This window comes from Rhinatrema bivittatum, chromosome 1 (assembly GCF_901001135.1).
Source record: "Rhinatrema bivittatum chromosome 1, aRhiBiv1.1, whole genome shotgun sequence".
NCBI lineage: Eukaryota > Metazoa > Chordata > Amphibia > Gymnophiona > Rhinatrematidae > Rhinatrema > Rhinatrema bivittatum.
In genome coordinates this window covers 521,684,544-521,711,845 of record NC_042615.1, presented here as the reverse complement: position 1 = coordinate 521,711,845, position 27,302 = coordinate 521,684,544, and the positions used below count along the sequence as shown (strand labels likewise).

Genomic DNA, 27,302 nt, shown 5'->3' with positions numbered 1-27,302 from the left:
GGAGAACACTCGCTAGCCCCGGGGTTGGAGGTGGGGGCACATCCCTCCTGCGAGGGGCACACCTTTGGTGCCATTTGTTGACTGTTGCAGTACTGGGAGGAGTTCTCCCTCTCTTCTTGGGCCTGACTGTGCTACGTCTGCGGTGCGCCCGGGCCTGACCATCCCTGACAGACGAGGGATTCAAACACAAATCTCAACATTTGGGCATTTTGAGAATAATTGTTCAAAGTCATTTACTGGGGTAAATTAGCCATCTGAAAACTGCCCTTCTCAGTTTGGCTCAACAGGCTTCCATAGCGCATATCCCTGTAGCCGGGTTAAAAAGAGGCATTTCCATGGATTCATTTAGATTGAGGGAAGGGAAACCGTGCATGCAATCTGTTTTCAGATGTGCATCTGCTAGTTCGCTTCTACTCTGGCCACTACCACAAACAGCAGGTACAGAGTACAAGGGCATTTTTTTTAGTGTGTGCGCGCCTCACGGCTGCTAATTTTTCAAACGAAAACAACATGAGGGGCGTCCCTTGGAAAATTGGCAGCAAGGTACACGGGCTAAAAGTGCCCCACATATTTCGTAAATGACTCAGGTTGTTCAAAATTTCCCCTTAAGCTTTATGTTACTAGTGGTATACCCAGCTAGCATGCTGCAGATTATCCATCTGGGTCTTAAGAAACGATTGAAGGTATGAGGAAATACATATCTTGGATTTCAGATGAATTTTTCAGCAGCGGTTCGTGAAATGGTGCGTGAGTTTTGTAATGCCCAAGCTCTTGAGCACCCACGGGTCCCCCCTTCTACTGGTATGGACGTCTAAAGAAGAAGTTTATGGGATCTGGAAAGCTCACGCACTTTTTTCGTTGGTCCTTTAATCTGGCTGCTAGAACTGCAGCAGAGGAGTAGCCGAAGATCATCTATGCTGTTAGCTTACATAAAAGCACGTGACACAAATGTAGCAGTAAAAATGGGTTATTAGCTGTCTTGTGGCCCTCCTAATAATCAGGCAGCTCTGATTTATTTTGGGGATTCATCCCTACATTCCTAGGGAAATCATTTACTTAAGATGAGAAAATATTTTCTCCCATTTTCTAAAACCATTTTTTGTTTTATTTTTGATTGTTTTAATTTTATTTGGTTGAAATTTGTTCCTATTAACTGTGTCGTCATGTATGTACCATTGTGATCTGCCATGATCTGCCTGAATGTGTGGAATCTAAATTTTGCAAATTTTTTTTAGAATGCAATTGAATTAATGTTCTTTCCACAATTTTCGAGTTCTCCTTTTTTTTTGCAATTATATCTATGCAACCCATGTTTGTGGAAATTCCCTATTGCAGCTGCTCTTAGAGTTCTTAAAAGTCACAGTCCAACATATGATTGTTATGCACCACAAGGGGACGTAATCTTCTAGAAGGGCTGGCCAAACCTCTTATAGACTCAGAAGTGCTTCTTGGGTCACTTCAGCTAGCTGATGAGTCTCTGCTTACATGAGGTAACTGGAAGCTCAAAAAAATAGACAGAAATCCAATAAATTGCCAGGAAATTCCTACTATCAAGGTCCGATTCCTTCAGAATCCTGGACTGGAAAAATAAATTACCCAGTTGCCAGATGCACGAAGGCAGAAAGAACTCCAGAGGAAAAGATATTCTTAAAGGTTGTTCAGCATCTTCCTTTTAGGGGCCACAGCACGGGCAGGCCTATGAGACAGCTGGAACAACAGGAATCTTCCGTGGTGGAACAGGAGCTCCCAAAGAGAGATGTTAATTCTTGACCTTCTACCTATCAGTTCCTGCAGGAAGTTAGAGACACACACACACTCACACACACACACACACTCACACACATACACACACACAGTTCAGGCCACCACCTCCAAGGTTTCCACAATAATTTTGTTTACGGAGGTTTAAAGAAACAAAGATCTACTCGCAAGGCAGGAATTCCGGATTATCTAGAAGCATCTGGTTAATACCACACCAGTATTATAGAAGAGGGAGAGAGATTTAGTAGCACATTTTAAAAACTAGTGTCTTAATTCAGATTAACACATACAGACGAAAACCAGGAGCTGACTGGGATCTTAAATAGTTTATTTATAATTTTCCAGGGCATATACATTGTTCTGCAGTGTTATGCACCTTGGGAGGGCATATTTTTCGTTCATGGTATTTCTCTTGTTGTCTTATACTGGTGTAAGTTGCAGTCCTATGCTTGCTTTGCTTATACAGACCGAGCGTATCATCACATTATGAGAATGTGACATGGCAGGAGGATGGTAAATGTTAGGCCATGGGGGTGGGGTGTGTGGCCTGTTTTGTATAATTGTCTATATGCTGACCCACTGTACCCTCCAATGTTGTAACTCGCACTGCTGTTCTTGTTACCAAAGGTGGAATTAACAGAAGGCAAAATTTGCCAATGCTGTGAAGAATCGCAGGCTGCAAAGTGCTCTGAGAAAGAGAATGTGTTGAAATTGTATCCGGTCCAGTCCTGCAGCGCTGTTCACCTTCTGCTCAAGGTACTTCAGAGGAGATTAAGGCCCAAAGTAATCCTACTTTCAGATCCCTTTATTATTTCACATCTCTGGCTATGTATTTGCAGTCTAGTTGTAGGCAATAACTATTTACTGGACTGTTTATCTGCAGTAAGTTTTGTGTGTATAGTAACCTGAAGCAGTGGGACAAGGAGTGGTGAGGGTCAGTTGGAAACTGTTCCTCCTTTAGTAACTCAAGCCACAGTGGAGCTGTTACCAGTAGGATGATATTCTGTGGTACTAGATCTCATGAGCTTCACTGCTAAAACCTTATAAATTAGATGCCGAACACAGCTTAGCTCTCTCAGAGTACAAATAAGCATTGCAAAATGATGTGCCGGTCACAGTATCCTCTTTCGAGAGAGTACTCGAAATGAATATAGTTGCTGGTTACAGTCCGAAATGTCTAGTTGCTTGTAAACATGTTAATTTTCATTCGAATGTGTTATATGTAATGATTTGTTTAGAATGTAAACCGGAGTGAAGGCATCATGCTATACCTCGGTATAAAAAAAAAAAAGTCTAAATAAATAAATAAATACTCATACTGCAAGCTTAAATGGGACATTTCCTCTGTGTGCTTGCAGACATATCCTGCCCTGCCCCATGCAAAATCAGCTGAATTCAGATTAAATCACAAGCAGCATATAAATAAGAGCACATTGCAACTTATGACTCTCAAGCCTAGGCTGTCGGTTGTGATCAGCCTCTGCCCTGGCGATATCTATACTCTTACCCACCCCCACGTTCCCACACATACACACCTTATGCTCTCTAGAGGAACATCTGGGCTTTGTGAATACATTCATGACACAGGCTGTTGTGGAGCCCACCTATCACTATGGCATGTGTTCCAAAGGGAAGAAGCATCCCTTTAGAGCAGTGGTTCTCAACCTTTTTCCCGTCATGACAAACCTGATGGACAGTGCTCACTTGTGTGGCACACCGCTCACAACAATCCACAGCTAAACTGGAAAAACGCCTCAGTATTACTGTTATTGTTCAGAATGACACGAGAGAAAGATAAGAGTACTCTCTCTGAACATAAATAACATAAATGTTTGTACAAGCTGCAATATCTGTCCCCCGTGGGGCCACCAATCTATTTTCTTCTGCTGTCACTTTCGGGCCCAGCAGGGGAAGAGAAAGAGAGTTGCCATTTCTTTTGGGCTCTGCAGGAACGGAGGACAAGAGCGGAGTCCTACTGGACTCTGTTGGTTAAGAAGTCTGTCTTGTGAACCATACAGCCTTGTGCACCCTCCCCTCCCCACACAATTAAAGATTATGCATTTATAATAGAATCTGCAAAATGATATCAAAAGTACAGTCTCAGGTAAAAAAAATATATATCACTTACAACATGTATATTATATTTACATGAGCTGTTGTGGTGCCAATCAGAAAACTTGCAAAAAAGTTAAAAAAAAAATATATATACATGGAACCAAAGCCTGTTGTAACATGTTCAGTGTGGGCTTAGCACTCAGAAAGACACGAGTAAAAACTGTAACAACAATATAGTAAAACCTCCATACTAAAACAACACTAACTGCCAGCTTGCAAACAGTAAGAACCCTTACTTATGAAAAGGTATAAGTGCTAATATTACACCAGGCCCTAAAATACCAATATACCTCATATTAGGAAAATTGAACAAGCTATGCTGCTATAGATCCCTGCACAGAAACTACACACTGGCAGAATACTTCACCTCAGTCATACATGCAGAATACAGACAGACTATCATGAAATACAGAATACGAAGAGCATACTGTAAGTATGAATAGAAATGTACAGACAAACTGAACTAGAAATCACAACAGCACAACAGTAGAAAAACAGAATCACCATTCTCATAAAATAATCAGAAATTATAAAATTTATAGCAATAAAATCTTGCTACTTAAAAAAATATTTCATAATAACTGAAGAATAGAATAACATCCAATATTTAAAAACCTCATTAAAATGTTCCAAACGTCAATAAAACATTTCAAAACAGCAGACATAAACATACAATAATTAAACTAAGGTTTAAAAAAAATCCCCTACTCTCCATATCTGGGAATGTTTGATTTCACAGTGCCCTGAGATTGTCTTGGATTAGCAAGAGGAGAAGAGGGGGGTGGTTACTCAAACTTTCTCCTCTCTCTCATATATGCATATACTGTTTCCTTCATTCTCACATGCTTAGTCCCACTTACACCAGCACACAGGCTGTCTCACTCGTTTTTGGTCAGTCTTCTCACACACACACAAGCAGGCTGTCTCACTTTTACATGCTCAGCCTTACACTGGTACGCACACACAGGCTATCTCTCACTCTCATGTGCTTAGTCTCACACAGGCAAACACATACAGGCTTTCTCTATATCATGTGCTCAACCTCACACAGGCAAACACACCCACAAGCACTCTCAGTCTCATACAGGTTGTCTCTCACTCATGTGCTCAGTCTCACACAGGCATACACACATAGGCAGTCTCTTACTCTCACATGGTCAGTCTCAGTCACACACAGGCTGTCTCACTGTCATGTGCTCAGTCTCGCACAGGCAAATAAATGTATAGGGAGTCTTACTCTCACAAGCTCAGTCTCACACAGACACTCTCACTTTCACATAGGCATTCCAACACACAGGCTGTCTCTCATTCTCACATGCTCAGTCTCACACAGGCACACACACACACACACACACACACACATGCTGTTTCTCTCCTCCTGGAAGCACAAAAACCAGCAGCAGCTGCTTGAAGCTTCAGTCTGTCCTCCTCCAGCCCATGTGACCGACAGGACTTGTTCTCTTTCTTGGGACCATGAGGGCTGATGCTGTCTCTCTTCAAATTTGGCTCGCACTGCTCCTTCTCGTGTTCCTGCACAGGTCCACCTCACTTCCTCTTCCGGGCCAAGCTGATAAGGAGGCCTTATCGCCCACGTGCCCGCCCCCCTCCCCAACCCCACATGTTCTTTTTAGATAGCCACTTAGTACTGCAATCGGCTCTGCTGTTAGCATCCCGCCCAAGCTTGAAAATGCTGGCAGTCTGGGCAGAGGAGGAGATCTCTGTATTCCGCTAGAACAGAGAAGGGGGAAGGAAGGTTAGCCACATCGACAGGAGACCAGGGAGCATGGCATTCTGGCTGTGGAGGTGGCGACACACCAGCTTGTGCTTGCGACACAATAGTGTGTCGCGAAACACTGGTTGAGAATCACTGCTCTAGAGATACAGTGTAGGCTGTGGAGCACTTGCAGTGCCATCCTGTTAGCACTGTACCCCTGTAGTGAATCAAGCCCAGTGACTGACTGTGGAAGGGGATATCCTCAGAATCCAGAAAAACAGTTTTGGACAAGCTGGAAAGCTGATTTTTAAATACTGAGCTAATTTTAGTTATTTTTTGAATATATGTATATATAAATATATGCACACATACACAATTTTAGTTGCATTATAAAATACATAATATATTAGACCTGAGTAGATTTTGTGACTGCACACTGCACTGCTTTTAATGAGCGATGTTTTTATGTAGCGTATTTTTCTCTGATTTACATTCATGACGACTCCTGCTTTTTTTTCTCAGAAAGTTCTTTTCGCCCTCTGTGCCCTGAACGCTCTTACCACCACAGTATGCTTGCTGGCGGCTGCCCTTCGCTACCTCCAGCTATTTGCTACCAGAAGACCCTGCATAGTAAGTGAGTGTACGCATATGTGCAAATCCCATCACGATACTGGTGTCCAGATTTCGTAAATTATGATTCCTTTCTGATCCAAAAACAGCACACATCCTGAGATCAGGTACATGTGATCCAGGGTTGGAGGGACAAAGCTGAAAATGTCATTAATCATGCTTTATTTAGTACAGCTGTTATCATTTATAGACTTCCATTAGTGTTACATAGCACTGTACAACAGCTGAGAGAAAACTGACATTCTAGAATACTATAGGTTTACCTTCCTAAGTTTAGTAAGTCATTTTAATCTTCCGTAATTCATTATGAACTGCAGTCAGACCAGTTTATTCCTGCAGCCATAAATAATGTTGAGTATGCTTGTTAACTGCCTTTTATGTTGTGCTAATCAAGAATGGTTAAGTGCTTTTGAGTGACAGAAAGCAGCACATGGAGACAGAGGCAAGGATTAAAGGTAGGGATAGGATATGTACATTCATCTCCCTCACAAGCAAATGCTCATTCTGGATGTGAGTGCCTAGTCACCTACACAAAATGTTCAATATGTAATAAAAAGTGAAATATGTATTTCCAGAAGCACAGAATGTGATGGCACATAAAGTTGGCAAGACCCTTCTAGTCTGGCTATTTTCTTACCTACTGTGATTCTGTGGACCTTGCTCTGTCCTTGCTTCCCCAGCACTAGGGCTCTTCCATGCTTCTCCCATTCCTTGAATTCCATTACTATTTTTGCCCTCATCATTACTTCTGAGAAGATGTGCCATGTTTTTACTACCCTTTCTGTGAAGAAATATTTCTTTCTAACACCTGAGTTTGTGCATCGATTCCTTCTGGAACTGCCTTTTCTGCATTATTTATACCTTTTGAGATATTTGAATTTGTCATTTCTCCCTTCAATACCTTTACTACTACTTCTACTACTACTTCTTCTTCTACTACTACTACTACTACTTCTTCTTCTTCTACTACTACTACTACTACTACTACTTAACACTTTTCTTGTGCTACTTGACATACACAGCACTGTACAGAAAACATATGATGGACAGTCCCTGCTCAGCAGAACTTACTGTCTAATTATGACAAACATAAAAGGGAAAAGAGACTGGGAATTTTAAGACTATTAAAAATTGATACTGTAAGCGGGACAAGGGTAAAGATTGAAAAGCAGCTGCATGAAGGTGGGTTTTTAGATGGGATTTAAATAAGGCAAGAGAGGGAGCATGATGCACCAGCTCAGGAAGTTTATTCAAAGCACATAGTGCAGCCAGGTGGAAAGTGCGGAGCTGGGAACTGGCAATAGAGGGGCATAGAGGAGTGACTTGCCTGATGAGCGGAGTACACGAAGAAGGGTATAGAGAGATATAAAAGAGGAAAGGTAGTGAGGAGTTTCTGAGTGAAGGCTCTTTTAGGTGAGTAAGAGGAGCTTGAACTATATGTAGAAACAGATAGGGAGCCAATATAGTGACTTGAGAAGAGGGGTTATATGTGTATTATGATTTTGGTGAAAGATAAGTCACACAGTTGAATTTAGGATAGATTGTAGTGGAAAGAGATGGCTCACTGGGAGATCTGTGAGGAACAGGTTGCAATATTCTAAACAGGAAGCGATGAAAGAGTGGATAAGGGTTCTGGTAATATGTTCAGAAAGGAAGGGACAGATTTGGTGATGTTATAGAAAGAAACTGCACATTTTAACAGAGTTTTTTTTATATGTGTGGATGACTCCTAGGTTACGGGCTGAGGGGACCGAGAGGATGACTGTTATCCACAGAAATAGAGAAATGAGGAAGAGGGAAAGTAAGCTTGTGAGGAGTTTTGTCTTAGCTATGTTGAATTTAAGGTGGCAATGGGACATCCAGACAACAATGTCAGACAAGCAGGCTGAGATCTGGGACTGGATTCCTGATGAAATGTGTCTATTCTGCTGTCCTGCAGGGTATACACTTTTGAGTCCTCCATCCTTATTTCATAAGGTTCATAGTGCAGACTGCACACCATTCTGGTAGCCCTCCTCTGGACTGACAGTGCTATGTCTATATCATTTTGGAGGCATGGCCTCCAAAGTTGGTCATGATATTCAACAGTGAAGTCTCATTGTTGATTTGTAGAGAGGTTTTAGCATCTCCTTTTGTCTGCAGGTTATACCTCTCCCTATGCATCATATTATACCACTGAAACTCCCCCCTTTCTTTTCCTATTTGACAACCCTGAGGTTAGCAAATCTGATCACTCCTAGATACCTTTCCTGTTTGGTGTACATACCTTGCTTCTCATATACTGCTCACCTATTTCTTCTAGAATGTCACTATTACAGATCTTCATGTTATCTGCCAATAAACATATCTTTGTTTCTAGACCCTTTTGTAATATTTTTAAAACCACTGATTAGCAACAATTGGTCCAGGCGTCAATTCTAATCACACTTTTCTCCTAGGCATCACCTTCTGTTGTCTGTCTAACTCAGCGAACCACCTTAGGACCCACCCCTAGACTACCTAGCTTGTGTATGAGTTTTCAGGTTGGGACTCTGAAAGATTTTACTGAAATGTAGGTTGACTGCATCCACCATTTTCCCTGATCTAAAAATTGTGGGGGGGGGGGGGGGGGAAGAAACTTAGGGTTGTTGATGATATACCAGAAAAATAATGCTGTCTTGACAATAAATAAAACATCTGACACGGGCCCCAAGAAGATAGCAATGGAATGAGACAGAGCCACGCTGCAGCAGTGGCAACATCTTCTTGCCGTGGCAAACCTGAAGAAAAGGGAACCAGAACACCCCAGAAACTGCATCGCTTGATCAATCTTTGTGCCTTAGGCCTCATCATCATCATCTCTCGAATGACCTTCAGGCCTCTGGCTTCCACTTCTCCTTCACCAACCCCATCTTCTCCCATCTTCCCACCCCTACGCTGCCCAGCTGACTGGAAGAGGGTGGTGCTTACCTATGGCTATCTCTTCCATCAGCTGGCCTCAGTTTAGTGCTCTGAGCCACGGGGTGGTCAGTAGTCTCCTGAGACATGCGAGCACCATGTGGTTCAAAGTGTTAGAAGCAGAGAGGCAGCTGCAGGCAAATGCCTTCTCCAGCTGACTAGGCGGTAGTGGAAAGGAGACCTGAGGCTCAACTTGGGGGCTCTGTGGCGTCCTGAATTTATTGTGCGTCTGGAAAAGTGGGGGAGGGAGAGAGACAGCTGTGGGGTGCGAGGGAAGGGGGAAAGAAGTCAACACACAAAAAATATTTTAAAAATTACTTCCTCCTCCAGTGAATTAACCGGCAGGGAGCCCTTGATAAAATTGGGTCCCTGAGTATAACTAATGCAATGTACATATTTTATTCAGGCTCAGTGGTTACTACCACACACATTCATGGGCTTTGCTTTACTCCGGAAGAGATGGAGAAGCCATTAACAAGTATAAAAACATAGGTGCGCGCAAAACATGCCCATTAGATAAGTTGTAAGTATTGATAAATGCTATACACATAAGGCCACTTCTGTTTGTCATCTAGGAAGAGTCGCAGATTTCTGTAGAGGAAGCTGAAGAGCAAGGGAATGTTCCAGATCCTGAAGACTTTATCCCACCTGTACCGCCACCTTCATACTTCTCAACATTTTATTCCTGCACCCCTAGAACAAATCACAGGTAAGGCAGTTTATGCCTTTTGTAGTGTTTTTGGCATTCTGGTTTAAGTGCACCTAGAAGCTGCTTTTGATGGAATTCTGGATTTGCCTTGCTTGTCAGTTTACACGATGGAGTCATCACGTATCGTGTAAGAGGTCTCATTATGGCATTGAAAAGGTATGGGAGTCTTTTAGGGAAGTGATAAAGAAAATACTCTTATTCTTTAACGTGCAAGGCAAGAGTAGGGATTATAGATTACTATCCTGTATCTGTAATCACCACCTACATTTGTGTCCTTGTCTCCCTAAACAATTTACCCACATTTTTACTTGATACCATCACTTTTATGCCATTTTGTTTCTCTATATTCTCCATAGGATGATACGGATGTATGTTTGTATTTGTGTATCTATTTATATATGCTTGTAAGCCATCATTCTGAAAATGAAATGTTTAAGCGGTGAATAACAAAAATATATAGGTCAATATTCAAAAGCTATTTAGCTGGATAAGTTGGGGACATTCTGGTGCAGGCAGGAAGCATTTTGGGGAGGAGCAGAGTTAGCCAGGTAAATTATCTTGCTAAATCTGATATTCAGTTAGCCAGATAATTTATCCGGCTAACTCTGGTCATGCTGCTGAGCTATCCTAAAGTTAGCCAGATAAACATATTAGGATAATTTTTAAGATAGCTGGGTATATTCAGTGGCTGAATATTGCCCCCCACAAATACTACAGAGTAGGGGGGGGGAAGAAGTAAACATTTTATTTAGCTTTTGGAGGTTTCCAACAGATTTCATTTCATTTAATGTTTATTTTGTTTATTTCTTAGTATTCAGACAGATTAATCCACACCAGTGGATTAAGCACCTCTACCAGTAGATGGAATCGGAACAAAGCTGATGTCACGGTATATATATACCTATGCACTGACAACAGCCCGCCTGTATTCTTCGTTTCTAGCAGATGATGAATGTGCATCTCCTTACTGGGGATTGCTTAAAAAAAAAATAATTTGTAGAAGGAGAAACGAAGGAAGTTAATTGACCCCGCTCTCCTATGTTGATATCTTATGGTCCCTCCCTCAGTTGAGTTTTCCTGAGGTGATATTTGTGGATCCATCCCTTAGATGAGTGCCTGGGACCAGTAGCTGGTTTTTTTTCTGGCCTGGACTTAGCTGTGGAGAGACAAATAGTGAGAGGCTAGAGGGTACAGGATGCAGAGCACAGCGGTGAAGGCCTTTGCCCTCTTCTCCACGCAGCTTGAGACAGACTCTGTACTCGGATTGGATGAGCTGAGCTCAGGTAAAGAGTGAGATAAAAAGAAAATAGGGGAGTTAATTTTAGGGATTCAATCCCCCTGCTGGTCTCCGAGCTTGGTGTGTCTATCTGACATCCGTTCCCATTTCTGGGGGAGTGTGGAGAGTTGTAGCAGCTTGGCAGGTAGAGCTGCCTTTTTGGCTAAGCCTCAATCTCAGGCTTTGCTTAATCGCCATGTGGTAGGCCGCAGCAGCGTTCATACGCTTTTCTGTGCACAAGGCGTCCGCGAAACAGTGTCTGACGTAGGTTTGCGCTCGCATGCTCGGGTGTGCGCCTAGGTGGGCGTTCAGGTGTGCGTTTAACACTTAGGTGAGTGCACAGATGGACTCTCGGGTGGTTGCCTACCTGAACTACATATTGGGCGCCTACATTTTGGGTGTCCCTGGTAAGCACTTATTACAAGTGCAGCCAGGCACACAGTAATCAGACGTGTTTTGGAGTGTACTGAAAGCAAGTGTTTGTAACAAAGAAGTCTAAGCACTTTACCCTTTGTGCTGCTTGCCATATTCGAGCATCACAGCCTGGTGCCCCTCTAACTTGTGTCGGCGCTGCTTGGAGGCTCAGGGAAAATGGTCTCAGACAGATTTTGCTAAGCCCAGTCCTTCCAGAATGAAACGGGAATGGAAAAGGAGAGGGAACTTACAGAAGTTTCACCTGGTTTGGGGCTTCCCTGATACATCGGGGGGAAGGTAGTTCAGTGGGAGCAGGATCGATACCCCTTAGTTTGGGTATGGATTGCTCTGCTTTTTCTTGGGTGGAATTTTTCAAGGGCTGCAGCCTTTCTTCAGGTGTAGTCTGCAGCCCTGGCCAAACCTAACAGTTCAGGATCGCAGACTGCTGATTCCCACACTCCTGGTACTGCGGGTAAGCATCAGAGTATGTCTGCACCTGCTGCAGGTCATGCTGATAAGGACCTGGATAGCACGAATGATGAAACCAATCTTTACTCCCTGGAGGATGGGGAAATTCCTCCTGAATTGGAGCCATATAGAATATTGTTGCGTTTTTTTCATAGAAATGAGTTGCTGGCTCTGATTTCCCAGACATTGAAGATGCTGGGGGTGCCAAGTGTTGATTCCATATCTGAGCTAAAGAAAAATCCCATTTTAATTTTTGTGTAAGCTTCATGTTTCTTCCCCATTATGGAGGCTATTCAAAAATTGATTGATCTTGAATGGAAAGTTAATTTTAAAGGGGGACGAGCCTTGGAAGGGCTGTATCCCCTGGATCCAGCTGCAAGAGAGCAATTGCGCTTTTTGAAAGTGGGATGCACCTTTGTATACCATCACCAAGCTGACTATCCCTGTAGAAGGGGGAGCGGCAATGAAGGATGCACAAGATAGGAGAATTGAGGCTATCCTTAAGCAGCCTTTGAGGCGATGGCAATGAATTTGTAGATAGCCTCTTGTTGCTCCCTGGTAACTTGCACTTGGTTACTTCTCTCTCAGGAAGCCGACAAGTCTGGTGTGAATTCCAGGACAGTGATGAAACCGGCAGCTGCCTTTTTGGCAGATGCGGGCTGCGACCTGGTCTGCGCTTCTGTCAGAGGAGTGGCTTCAGTAATAGCAGCCAGACATCAGCTACGGCTTAGGACTTGGTCGGCCGATACAATTCAGAGTCTAATCTTATGAAATTGCCCTTTAAAGGATCACCCTTGTTTGGAGCGAGCTGGAAAAAATGGTCAATAAGTGAGGTGAGTCCCAGGTTCTTCGGTTACCAAAGGATAAGAAGCAGATGCCACGCTCCTTCAGCACAAGAGGTCGTGCTAGGAGCGGCTTCTCAGAGGGCTCGACCTTTGGGTAGGTCTCAGTCCTTTTGTCCCAGGCACACCTTCTCAATGAAGGTGTGCCGACCCACTCTCGGGAACAGAAGGTAAGGAGGTTGGCTCTCTCTTTTTTTTTTTTTTTTTTAATCGGAGATGGTTCGAGATCACGTCAGACCAGTGGGTTTTGGAGGTGATAAGAGATGCCTATGCTCTGGATTTTCCCAGTGTTCCTCGGGACATTTTCATGGTGTCTCCCTGCAGCTCTCCGCAGAAGAGGCAGGCGGTAGAGTGTACATTGTCAAGACTCCTCAATCTGCGGGCTGTAGTTCCAGTGCCCATGTCGCAAGAAAATATGGGCCGATATTCCATTTATTTCAATGTGCCCAAGAAGGGGGGAGGGTTCCTTTCGCCCCATCCTAGATCTCAAAGGAGTCAACAGTCATTTGTGGGTGACTTGTTTCCGCATGGAAACCTTACACTCAGTGATAATGGCAGTACAGTCGGGAGAGTTTCTTACATCTGAATTTGTCAGAGGCGTACCTATATATTCCGATCCGGCTAGAGCATCAACAGTTTCTGAGTTTCACTGTTTTGAGGCGACCTTATCGGTTTTTTTGGCCACTGCACCCAAAATCTTTTCCAAGGTCAATAGTGGTGGTAGCAGCAACGATTGGCTGATTCAGGCCAAGAATATGAAAGAGAGCCTTCAGGTCTCACGCAAGGTGATCTCCTTGTTACAGGAACTAGGTTGGGTGGTGGACTTGGCTAAGAGCAATCTACAGCCATCCCAGACAACAGAATATCTTGGGGTTTGTTTTGACATGAAGCAAGTCAGGGTGTTCTTGCCAGAGTTCCACATTCAGAAGCTGATGGAGCAAGAGCAACTATTGACAGAAACAGTACGCCTGACAGTGTGGTCTTATCTACAGGTGCTCGGATTGATGGCAGCTACCCTAGAGGTGGTTCCGTGGGCAAGGGTGCATATGCATCCTCTTCAGCACACTCTGCTTGCTCATTGGAATCCACAATCTCTGGACCACTCGATACAGCTTCACGTACTAGTGGAGATCACCATTCAGTTGCAGTGGTGGTTGCAAGCGGATCATCTAAGGAAGGGCGTTTCCCTGCGAACATTGGACTAGCTGGTACCCCCAACGGATGAGAGCCTTCAGGATTGGAGAGCTCACTGTAGGAGTTGACAGCACAAAGGTGCTGCAATACAAAAGAGTCTTTCTGGAGCATCAGTTGGCTGGAAACCCGTGCCGTTCGGTTGGCATGCTTGCAATTAGTCGATTGCTTGCAGGGTCGAGCGGTCCGAATTATGTGAGACAATGCGAAGATGGGGGCTTACATCAATCGCCAGGGAGGAACCAAGAGCCAGCAACTGTTACAGGAAATAGCCCAACTCATGGAATGGGCAGAAGTACATCTTCAAGAGATCTCAGCCTCACACATTGCAGGAAAGAACAATGTAAGAGCAGATTTTCTCAGCTGACAGAGTCTGGTTCCAGGAGAGTGGGAATTGTCAAGCAAAGTGTTCCAGCTCATAGTGGACTACTAGACTTGCTAGCGACATATCACAATGCTTCTTCAGTCACAGGAGAGATCTAAAGTCCTTGGGTATCGATGTCCTCGTGCAGGAGTGGCCGGAAGGCAAACTTCTATGTGCCTTTCCTCTGTAGCCCATGTTGTGCAGAATGATTCAGAGAATTGAGTCACATGGGATGGTGCTTCTGGTGGCACCAGATTGGCCCAGAAGGCTATGGTATGGAGATCTGCGAAGGCTTCTGGTGGAATATCCTGTCTGATTACTGGTCCAGCTCTATTTTGTCTTTCGGTGTGGCCCTTGAGAGGTCTCGATTGCTGAAGCATAGATATTCCACTGCTGTGATTGCCAACTTGCTGCAAGCAAGAAATTTCTCCAATTCCTTTGCCTATGTTCGGGTTTAGCAGGTATTTGAGGCTTGGTGTGAGGATTGAGGGGTTCATCCTCGTTCTGTTAAGATCCCACTCATTTTGTATTTTTTGCAGAATGGTTTGATTAAGAGGTTAGCCCTTAATTCATTGAAGGTTCAGGTGATAGCTCTTGCTGGTTTCTGAGGTCAGGTGGATGGTGGACCCTTGTCGGCCCATCCGGATGTGGCCCGGTTCTTAAAAGGGGTGAAGCATCTTCGTCCTCCCTTGTAGTTGCCGGTGCCTTGTGGAATCTTAATCTGGTTTTGGATTTTTTGACAGGTCCTACCTTTCAACCATCGCATAGCCTCTCCTTGAGGTTACTTACCTGAAGACTGTTTCTTGTGGCAATTTATTCTGCACATAGATTCTTTGAACTACAGGCCTTGTTTTGCCAGGAACTGTTTCTGCGAGTGACTCCATGGGCTGATACAACTGCGTACTGTTCAGTCTTTTTTTGTCAAAGGTGATCTTGGATTTTCACTTGAATCAATCAATTTCCCTGCCATCTCTGGACAAAGAGAGGGATGCGAATGAATATCACGTGTTTCGGACCTTGGATGTCAAGAGGTATATCTGGAGGTATTTGAAGGTTTCTAAACCTCTCAGGAAAACGGGCTGGCTGTTTATACTTCACGGTGAGAGTAAACAGGGTGAGTCGGTGTCCCGGGCTACAATAACCCGCTGTATTAAGGAGGTAATCATAGCTGTGTATGTGGATGCTGAGCACCCATTGCCTAGTCAGGTTAGGGCTCATTCCACTAGGACTCAGGCAGTGTCATGGGCAGAGATTAGATTGTGACTCCTGTTGAGATTTGCCGTGCTTCAATGTGGTCCTCCTTACACACCTTTTCCAGGCATTACCGTCTGAATATGTAGGCCCAGGAGGACACAGCCTTCACATGTGTGGTGTTGATCGGACAGCGGGCAGCCTCCTGCCATGTTCAGGAGTAGCTTTGGTGTGGATTAACCTGTCCAAATGCTAAGAGAAGAGAAATTACTACTTACCTGATAATTTCCTTTTCTTTGGTGAGGGCAGGTTAATCCACCTTCCTGCCCTTGGCTGCCAGATGATGATGATAGGGTCCTTCTGAGTGGCTGTTTTCTGGAGATTACTGATGAGTGTCAGATCCAGTCCCTAGGTTAGTGAAATTGCACTCCTTGTCTGAACTCAGTGTGTTCCTGTTAAATGAGTACTTGATTGGTTGTCTGTTAATAGTTATGGTCATATATTGTTTAGTTGTCCACAGTTGGCTTTTGGCTGATGTCAGTGCAGGGGTATATATACTGTGACGTGAGCTTTGCTCCATCTCCATCTGCTGGTAGAAATGCATAACCCACTGGTGTGGATTAATCTGTCCTCACTAAAGAAAAGGAAATTATCAGGTAAGTAGTAATTTCTCCTTTTGTTTAAAAAAGCAAAATAAACATTAGGAAAAAAAACATGGAAAATGGGGCCTCCCAAGGCCTCCCGTCACCACCACTCATCCCTCCCACCTGAAAAAATGCTGGGCTAGGATCCTCCTTGGCCTTCAATTAACCAGTCCAAGGGGTATCCGCAACCTAGGCCCAGGCTGAAGCCTCGACTTTGCATAGGCCTTGGCCGCAGTAGGTTGCTGCAACCTCAGCCTAGGCCCTACACAAGGCCCAGGCCCATTGCCAGGGTGCAGCCTAATTGAACTGCTGTACATCAAAATGATGCCCTCCACTGGGGAGGAAGCCTAATTGACTTCTGCATGTCCCCAGTGGAAGCTTCATTTCAAGAAGAAGAAAAGACAGAAGATGTGAGAAGAGGATTTCAGATGCCTGGGCTCCAGGCCTGGGGCTGACTCTGGGTTGAGGCCCCGGCATTGGGACCTGGCATTAGGCCCAAGAGTCGGGACCCGGTCTCTGGACAAGGCTCTATCCCTGGCCTAGGCCCAGGTGTCAGGACCCGGCCTAAGGCCTGGATCTGGGCCGAGTCACAGGCATAAGGACTCAGCCGCCAGAGTGAGCCGGGATGTTGGATCAGGTAAATGAACATGTTTTTGGGGCCTGGGCCTTTCCTTGGATCTTGGCCCTGCTTTGGGTCTCTGCCTATTCCCTAGACAAGGCTCTGGCTTTGGGCCTAGACCTAACCCTTTTCGGTTTTCCAAAGGAAATGAGATTATGATGAAATTTCTTTGGAATTTAACTTGTTCCGTTTTGAAAATGACCTGAAATGAAATAGAAAATTTCATCTCATTTCCTATTTTGTTTCTCCCGAATGCCCATCCCTACTACAGAGTAAACACCAATACAATTACACCAAGATGGATAAATAAAATAAAAATATACAAAAAACTATTGTTTTAAAATTTGACAAAATTAAAAACCATGATAAAACAGTTGTGACCCCTGTCACTTTTTTTCCTTTTGTGTGTTATGTTTTATCATTGGGAACTTTCCAGCAATGGGAAATTCAGGGAAATATATTAAGAAGGAGAGTCCTTCCCTCAGAGGACAATGGTTTAAGAGGCAATTCAAAAATTGGCTCCATGGGTCACAAGAAGAGGTTTGGAGTCTAGACTTGTGGAGGGTCAACAAACAAGTTGTAGATGATACCTTTTATTAGTCTTAACAACACATCTGTGACAAGCTTTTGAGTGTTATTCTTTCCTCCATGTCAGTCCTAATTTAATACATCTCTAACAAGCTTTCAAGAGACCAGACGGATTTTTGTTGAAAGGAGTTCCATGTTCTATAAATGGTTATTGATCTGCTAGAGTGAGCAAAGGAAGCTCACACCAGTAAGTGCTAAGAGCTGTCTGGGAGAATAAGAACGCTGTGTCCAATAGAGTTGCAATCTTCCTAGGGGAAGCCGGCAGTCAGAGTTGTGTGTGAAGGTGAAGAGCTTTTCCTATTTTTCACTAAGACTTGAAGAGAAACTGGTTTTGATGGAAACCTGAGAGGGTGAATCCATATATGAAGAATCTTAAGCAACATTAGAAGAGAGCAAACTGCCTCTGAAACTATTGTGAACTGTCGAAGAAGCTATAGTTTTATTTTGGATCTGTGGACTGTGTACAGATGTTTTTTTCTGGCTTTTTAGTGGACTCTGGAATTGAAATTCAGAATAAATTTTTTTTCTTGTTTGGAGCACCACTTTTTGTGTGGACCATGTTTTGTTTTGTTTTTTTGTTATTGTTTTTTGTGATCCCTTCAGCTAAGCAGGCAAATCCTGTGCTCCCAAGTGGTGCAGTGCTTCACTGTCTCTGAAGTGTGACTCCCGTTGCCAAGAAAGGTGCAGTGGGGGGAGTAGTGCTACACAAAACAACAATACAAAGTAAGCAGAACAAAATAAGACAACTTAAAATTGGCTGGCTAAGATCTTCTCTGAAATGGAAGGCCATTACATTGGTTTCAGATCATGTAGGTAGATATCCTGTCAGACTATCCTAGCTCAGGAAATAAAGCCATTGACTAAGACTTTCCCACTATGAACTCATCTTCCTAGCATACTGCAAAGTTGTTGCTACCTAGATGAATCCAAATAAGTTGCAGAAGAGGGTGCCAGGACCAGTGGCTCTGCAAGGTTCCCCGTGTTGTCATGCTCATGTGCTGCAATTCTGTTATTGAGGGTCATCCTCCCTGAGTTACAGGATAATTTGTCTTCTATGCTTGTGCAGCCTTGGGCATCTCTATTGATTCTGCCAACCAGGGTGCCAATCAATTCCAAATTGTGTTGGTATTTTGTTGTGGGTTTTTCTTTTTGTTTGCTACGTGAACACCTGTCGCAGAAAACTAGATTGTAAAATAAGTTGGTGGGCTCAAGACCATCAAATGACTTTCAGAGGGCAATGATTTTTGAATCTGAAGTGGTGATTTAGAGGTGAAAAGGTTCTGTAAGCTTGTGACAGTCCTCTGAGGCATCCCGTCTCTCCCAGAAATGTCGCTACAGGATGCTGTGTTATGTAGTCGCCTGCAGATCCCAGCTGTACTTGACTCCAGGCTGTATAATGGCTCCCTGGTGAAAGTAGGGTGGAAAGAAGGTCTCGCAGGGTGAGATGAACACAAGGAACAATAATGCAAATTTGTTTTTGCAGCCATTGGGTACGGAAGACGTAGAAGGCGTTCAGTGTGTGGAGAGCTGAATTTAGTAGGTGGATGGAATGCAATGAAGCTTTTATTTCATGGCTTCTTAAATGGAACTATCACAAGAGAATGTTGGGGGTTTTAATGGAGCATTAGAGAATGTATTCCCTTCTTATTTTTTCTTGTATGATGCTATAGTGAATACATATTTTATTTCCAGTTGGGAAAAGTGACTCGTCACAGATCTGACCCATGGTGTGATATTTAGATCTGTTGCAGCCTAATCTTTCTGGCTTCCAGTCAACCTCTGCTGAATTCATCCTTCTCCCCCCTCCTCTTCTCTCCCAGCCAGATTAGTTCAGACTTTTGTATACAGGAAGTGCATCTGGGATTGCTTCCATGTGACATAAAAGCCATCTGTGCAGCAAAGTGGAATGAGGGAATGAAGTGCCCAAAGCTGATGTTTGCCAAAGTAATAAAAAGAAAGCAAATGGTAGTAGAATAGCTTGGAATATGTCTGTTAGGGATGAGTAAACCAGCTGCAACACAGTTAGGATTTGATTGGGCTTCATTGAATTTTATCTGTTTTTTCGCAATTGGCTCTAGCTTATTCTGCATGAAATGTGAATAGTCTGTACCGGCACACCAGCTGCGGGCAGGAAGATGCCATGTGACCTAACCAGCTCTCTTTCCTTTCTAGCAACTTCTGACTGCATTCATGCAGCAGATAGAATGAACTTGGGTTAAGATTTACTCTTACATAGACTCTGTAACAGAGTAGGGATTGACTCGGGTTTTGGTCAGCCAAGGCCAAGATGGCGGTGATGTAGCCCAAGTCACTGTGAAACAGACCTGGCTAATCCTGAGCCCCCTCCCCCATGTTTCAGGTGTCCCTTGGATTAACTCTAAACCATTAATGCCTGTACTCTGTCTTTTCCATTTGTGCATCTTCTCTATTTGTTCTATTTATTTAATTTATATTCTGCCATTCAGGCACTGAATTATTACATTATTTCTTGCTGTCTTCTCTGTAAATAATCTTGGATGACTGTGAAAAGGTGTTAAGACATCTCTTCTTTCCATTATCTCTCAGGTGGCAAGGGCTCCCTTCTAGGGTTACAAAGAAAATGTTGGCCATTGATCACAGAGCTCTTTGGCAGATGATCTAACTTCCGACAATAGTGGGGATCTCACGCTGGCTAGTGGATGAACTCCCAGAGCAAAAACAAAAAGGCCAGTTAGCAACTACTGGAGGCAGTCTTTGCCTTCCCCAGCCATCACAGTGAGGTGTGCCACAAAGACCGGGATTTCAGAAGCCCAGAGAGATCATCAGCTGGCAGCAAAACAGTACCGTATTTTTCGTTCCATAAGAAGCACTTTTTTTTTCTCCCAAAAGTGGGGGGAAAATGTTTGTGCGTCTTATGGAGCGAATATACAAAAAAATTAAAAATCTAACAAACCCCCCCCCAGACCTTCCAAATTAATTTACTACAACCCCCCACCCTCATGAACCCCCCAAGACCTGCCATAAGTCCCTGGTGGTCCAGCGGGGGTCCAGGAGCGGTCCGGGAGCGATCTCCTGGACTTGGGCCGTCGGCTGCCAGCAATCAAAATGGCGCCGACGGCCCTTTGCCCTTACTGTGTCCCTGGGGTCGACCAATGGCAGCGGTAGCCCCTGTGACATAGTAAGGGCAAAGGGCCGTCGGCTGCCAGTAATCAAAATGGTGCCGACGGCCCTTTACCCTTACTATGTCACAGGGGCTACCTCTGCCATTGGTCGACCCCAGGGACACAGTAAGGGCAAAGGGCCGTCGGCGCCATTTTGATTGCTGGCAGCCGAAGGCTCAAGTCCAGGAGATCGCTCCCGGACCGCTCCTGGACCCCCGCTGGACCACCAGGGACTTTTGGCAGGTCTTGGGGGGTCAGGAGGGTGGGGCTGTAGTAAATTAATTTGGCAGGTCTTGGGGGGGTCAGGAGGGTGGGGGGTTGTTAATTAATTTACAGTGTTGGGATGTTTGGTTTTTTTTTGGGGGGGGGGGGGTTTCTCACAGAATTAGAAAGACAAAAGTTTTCTGATCTGGGGAATGGACCGAAATGGCCCTCCCCAGACCCGAAAACAAAATGGGGAGAAAAAAAAAATGTTATGCACTCCCCTAAGTTGCTCCATAAGACGCACAGGAGCCCGGGGACAGAGCACAAATTTTTTTTTTTTTTTATTTCCCCCCTCTGAATCCTAGGTGCGTCTTATGGTCAGGTGCATCTTATGGAACGAAAAATACGGTAATTGTTTTTACTCATTGTGCAAGGTGGGGAGGAGGATGCTTGAAATTGTCACAGAGGTTTTATTTCAAATACTGGACTTGCTTCTCATTGCCAAGCTAACAGGTGTTAGATTTCCCTCTTCCACAGTCATCGTATGCGATAGGCAGCCAAAGATATAATGTATTATACATGTCATTTTTACCGTGTTTACATATTTATTCACTTTTCCCTCAAAAAACGTTTCTTTTGTCGAAATTGATGATAAATATGTATTACCTGCCTCTCAAAGGCTATACATCTTAGCCAGCAATTTTGTTTGTTTTTCTGGCCTGGCAGTTTCCTTCTGTGCCATTCGGCTTCCAGCCAAATTGGAACATTTTATTGGGCGATAGTGCCACGAGCCTGCCTTCATAACTATCCAAGTTTTTTTTCCCCGATTTTATAAAACACCCAAATCTCAGCCAGCCATCACAATGATAGTCCTCAGCCACGGATCACAAACTCTGGCAGCTCCTGAAATATGGTATGTGTGTACCCCGAGTCTGGCCACTATTTGTCACCATTGTAAGAGCCCTTCATTCCCTTCCCCAGCACCATTCCCTACTTGATCGGTCTTGGAGTGGAGACAGAAACTAGGCTGGAAAATGAAACCCAGATCATCTGTTGCTGAGCTACTAGGCCACTCCCATTTACCTTGTAAGAAGTGGAAAAAGCTAATTTTAGCAGTTTCAGGATTCCTTAATACAGAAACATTGTCTATCAATCAGTCAATCCCTTAGGATATAGGATATGGCTTTGAAATGGCTCCTCTTAATTTTGGTACAGCGGAGGGGTCTAAGTTTATATAAATTAGATCTGATCTGAGTCGTAAATGGTGAGTGGTGGTGTACCTCAGGGGTCATCATTGTTACCCTTTTTAACATCTGTATGCAGCCTCTGGGAAGTGATTTGGGGTTACTAGTTATGATATTTCTGGCTCATTATTACATTTTGAATAGCTCATTCAGTCTATAGCTAATTGGCTATTGGAGAATCTGTTGGTTATGAATGGGCAGAAAACTGAGGTTCTTTTGGTGGGAGAGGGTGAGATTCTTCCTCGGGTATCTACATTAGATATTGGACCTGCTAACATTGTGGAGATTTTTATCTTTTCCCTCTTAGTCGCTGCACAAAAATAGACAAGGATGAATCTGTTCCAGTACAATGCTTCCATTTTATTTTACATGTAATATTACAATATTATATGGAGAAGGCCACACTTCAAACAGGCAGTGGTTTTCCAAAGTCGATTACATACAACAAGACATATATATATATATATATATATATAGGTTTTTACATACAGAGTCAGCATGATCCAGCTTGACCAATCACAGCCTTATCTCTGCATTTTATATCAGCAATATATTTCACAAATAGCATTTTATTTCAGCAAAATGTCTTAGGTCATGATTAGTCAATAGGTCAGCATGACCTATCGTATATACTGTGCTTAGTAAAGTCTTTACTGAGCTCTGAGAGATGGGTCTGTGTCAGTGCTGTTGGATGATGTCATCCACATACTGTGGCTAATTCATCCTGTCCATGGAGAGCCCTGTTCACAGGTAAGCAAACTTGGATTTACACACACAAAAATGTGTGCACAAGCAGGAGTGAACATGTGCATTCAGCCTGGCACAACTTATTACGTCTGCCTCAAGGGTGCTGAGAGAATTAGATCCTGCCACACTAATTGGTAGGTTACCAGCTCAACCTCTGCGTTCTAGTCTGACTTAAACACAAGAAAAATAACTTTCCAGTAAACTGCCACAGTTGTGGAACCTGTTGCCTTAGAATTGAGATCCAAAACCAGTTATCTTTCATTTTGTAAAAAAAAAAACAAGACTTGTTTGTTCATCAACTATTTTTATCTTAGTCTGATGTCATTGCCTGGTTTTTCTTGAAATGGAAATTATAAAATTTTTGGTCTTAGAAACGAGGCTATCTTGTTTATTTGAACAAAATTGTACAGAAAATAGAGAAACACAGGGGAAAAGAAAATATATAAATACTAAATATACAGAAAAACCTCATTCATGTAACATCACTGTTTTCACTCTGTCAAGCTCTCAGATAAGAAGGGGGTTATTTGCAGAGAAGGGGGAACTAGATCACACTTTAATTTTGAGACTATGTTGAGGTTCTTAATGTTCAACAAGTTGTGATCTGCCTGGTGGGAAAGGGAAACTTGCTTTAACTCAGCTGATGAAGATGGTGACTAGGATGACCTATATTTTTTATATAAGCACATATTATAAAATAAGAACATAAGAACATGCCTATACTGGGTCAGACCAAGGGTCCATCAAGCCCAGCATCCTGTTTCCAACAGTGGCCAATCCAGGCCATAAGTACCTGGCAAGTACCCAACAACTAAGTCTATTCCATGCTACTGTTGCTAGTAATAGCAGTAGCTATTTTCTAAGTCTACTTAATTAATAGCAGGTAATGGACTTCTCCTCCAAGAACTTATCTAATCCTTTTTTAAACACAGCTACACTAACTGCACTAACCACATCATCTGGCAACAAATTCCAGAGTAATTGTGCATTGAGTGAAAAAGAACTTTCTCCGATTAGTTTTAAATGTGCCACATGCTAACTTTTTGGAGTGCCCCCTAGTTTTTCTATTATCTGAAAGAGTAAATAACTGATTCACATTAACCCGTGTATGTTTACACTGAAACATACATGCGTATGTATGCTTACACATGAATTCATGCAATGCATTGAAAGTGAATATTTCTATCCATATCTATCCTACCAATTTTTTTTTAATCTTTTCTTTATTGAACAATTTTTACTTTACTAACAACAACGCAAACGTGTGGTATGACACTAATACAATAATAAGAACATAAGAAATTGCCATGCTGGGTCAGACCAAGGGTCCATCAAGCCCAGCATCCTGTTTCCAACAGAGGCCAAACCAGGCCACAAGAACCTGGCAATTACCCAAACACAAAGAAACCCCATGCTACTGATGCAATTAATAGCAGTGGCTATTCCCTAAGTAAACTTGATTAATAGCCGTTAATGGACTTCTCCTCCAAGAACTTATCCAAACCTTTTTTGAACCCAGCTACATTAACTGCATTAACTACATCCTCTGGCAACAAATTCCAGAGCTTCGATTAATCTTAAATGTGCTACTTGCTAACTTCATGGAATGCCCCCCCTAGTTCTTCTATTATTCGAAAGTGTAAATAACCGAGTCACATCTACTCGTTCAAGATCTCTCATGATCTTAAAGACCTCTTTCATATCCCTCCTCAGCCATCTCTTCTCCAAGCTGAACAGCCCTAACCTCTTCAGCCTTTCCTCATAGGGGAACTGTTCCAATTCCCCCCCATTCCCCCCCCCCCAATCCCCACCCTACCCCTCAGGAGCCAAACTTCAGTCCATCCTAGAGCTATGAGGTATCCCTTGCAGAGGCTGTATAGTCATAATCCATGTATCGAGAAATAAGGTCCCATATGGAATAGCAGGTAGATCGAGGCACCAAAGATTGGCTACTGCCTGTCATAAATTCATGCTGCAACAATGTCACCAATCTAGAGTGCCAGTGCCCTCCTCGTGGTCTCTTGGTGGTAATCATCTGTAGAGCAATGAGTAACGCTTTTCCTAAGAACACTTGATCATGTGCCATCAATTTCAGTACCGGGTTGTTGAAGAGTCGCAGGAGGCATAGTTTAGGGCCACGGGATATGCGCAATGATAGATTCCGGCTAAGACTGTTCATCACTTCCTCCCAGAAGAGAATCAGCTGTTCACATTCCCATAAGCTGTGGAAGTAGGACCCTTTGCACTTCTGACATTTCAAACAAATATCAGAATCGCACAATTTAGCAGCATACATCCTAGTTCTAGACATGTACATACAGTGCAATACCTTACATCCTGGATCCCCATATTTTCGGACAGACTATAACAATTGTCTAAAACTTTGACAATATCCTCCAACGCTCAGTACAGGTCAGCCTGTAGAACCCACTTATTTTGTATTGCCCTAAGAGCAGTAGGATGTATGCTCTCTTTCAAAACTTTAGAAAAACCTGAACAGGAGTTGCCCCTAGGGCTCCTAGGTGTAAAATAATCTCGTAGCCCTTTCCAAGCAGTTGTGAGTAGTGTAATGCCTCACTTGTAAGTAGGCGAAGAAATCACAGGAGTCGAGCAAAATCATGGCCTGCAGATCTCTGAAACTTCGAAGCACCCCCATGTACCAGTCGTAGAATTGATGTACACAGTTTAAACTCTGAATGCTCCATCTCCGTATTACCAAGCTATCAAGGCCTACCTCAAATTGCAGGTTCCCGCCCAGAGTGAGAAATGGAGTGACACACTTTCCCAGTTTTAGCTTATTGCGGCATAAAAAGCTCCATGTCCTTCTGCCGGAGGTAAGTAGTAGATGCTGTTTGCAGGAGGCTGGGAGTTGTGAGCTGGGAATCTGCACAATATTTTCCGGCCTATAGGGGTAAATCCCTGCTTTTAAAAATTCTAGTGGTGTGAATTTCCCTGTCCCATCTAACCAATGTTGTACATGACGCAGTATACAGGCCAGGTTATAATTCCTCCAATTGGGACACCCCAAGCCCCCTTGGTTCCTACTCAATTGTAAGGTATGTAGGGGCAACCGGGCGGGCCATCCCCCCCACAGAAACCTCCGCATAACCCGATTAATCTTGGATATCTCCCCCTTAGTTAGCCACAATGGAATGTGTTGCATAACATAGAGCCACCGGGGCAACTCCAACATCTTCAGCAAAAAGATTTTTCCCGTCAGACACCGGCAGAGTAGCCCAAATCTTCAATGTATTCTCCATGTTTTTAAGCAGAGGAGTTGTGTTCACCTCATGTTTCCTATCCACATCTCTGACTAGTTGGATTCCCAAGTACCTCATTTCCATATGCACCCACCTCAACAGGAACTTCCCCACCCATCTCTCCTTGACTGTTTTACCTAACTCCATAGCCTCCGATTTGTCTGTATTAATTTTCAAACCAGCAAAAGACCCAAATAGATCCTGATGTTTGAGAACCGACTCTAGCGAACTTTGAGGAGAGGTGAGAAAGACCAGTACATCATCCGCGAAAGCAGAGACCTTGAATTCCTGGTACCCCCAAGTGAAACCTGTAATCAGGGGATCTGCCTCTATCTTCCGAAGAAGCAGATCTATGGATAAAATGTACAAGAGGGGGGATAGCGGACATCCCTGTCTAGTGCCCCTATGTAAGCAAAAATCCTCCGATACGTGTCCATTAGCTATGATCGCCGATTTGGGCTGTTGATACAATAAAGATAAGTTATTTATGATGTTCCCCCAGAAGCCATATCGGCGTAATATGGAGAAGAGGTATTCCCATGACACCCTGTCAAAAGCTTTCTCCGAGTCAAAGCCAACGATCATCGCTGCTGACTCCTGCTTTTGACATTCCTTCATAGCTATCAATAATTTGGACAGGTTTGTACTAACAGAGCGCCCCTTAACAAATCCCACCTGATTTTGAGTTATAATGGTAGGAAATACTTCATTCAATCGGCCAAATTTTTTGCGAACAGTTTAGCTTCAAAGTTAAGCAAAGAGATCGGCCGATAGGAGGCCGGGGAGGACAAGTCCTTCCCAGGCTTTTCCAACACAGTAATATATGCCTTTGTGGCTCCCACAGGAAATGACCTCTTCCACTGAGCCTCATGAAAATAAGCAAGTAGGTCCCCTGTCGCCTGGTTGACCAGACTCTTATAGTATTCTGCACTTAGCCCATCTGGGCCCGGGGTCTTATTGGGTTTAATATCTTTAATAACTTTAATTAATTTCCCTATCTCTATGGGCTTATTGAGCCTCTGTAATACGCGGAAGTTGGAGCCCTTTAAAAAAAACTCCTCCTCCTGCTCAGACCCTCCTATCTTCGGTATAGAGCTTCTCATAGAATTGCGAAACTCAGCACAAATCTCCTCTCCAGATTGTAAGGGCTTACCCGCTCTATCCTTCAGGTTATCTATAATTGTCTTCCCCCTAGCCATCCGTACCATGTTTGCCAGTAAGCACCTTGATTTATTTCCAAATCG

General features: G+C 43.6%; 1 protein-coding gene across 1 annotated transcript in view; it reads left to right on the top strand.

Moving 5' to 3' along the window:
* The window catches only part of FAM189A2 (family with sequence similarity 189 member A2), a 174,656-nt gene that overhangs the window by 96,761 nt on the left and 50,593 nt on the right, over window positions 1–27,302 (top strand). The window contains exons 5-7 of the mRNA XM_029615947.1: window positions 2,389–2,517; window positions 6,113–6,220; window positions 9,733–9,866. Coding sequence (XP_029471807.1) covers window positions 2,389–2,517; window positions 6,113–6,220; window positions 9,733–9,866 — 371 coding nt within the window. The remainder of the gene's footprint in view (window positions 1–2,388; window positions 2,518–6,112; window positions 6,221–9,732; window positions 9,867–27,302) is intronic.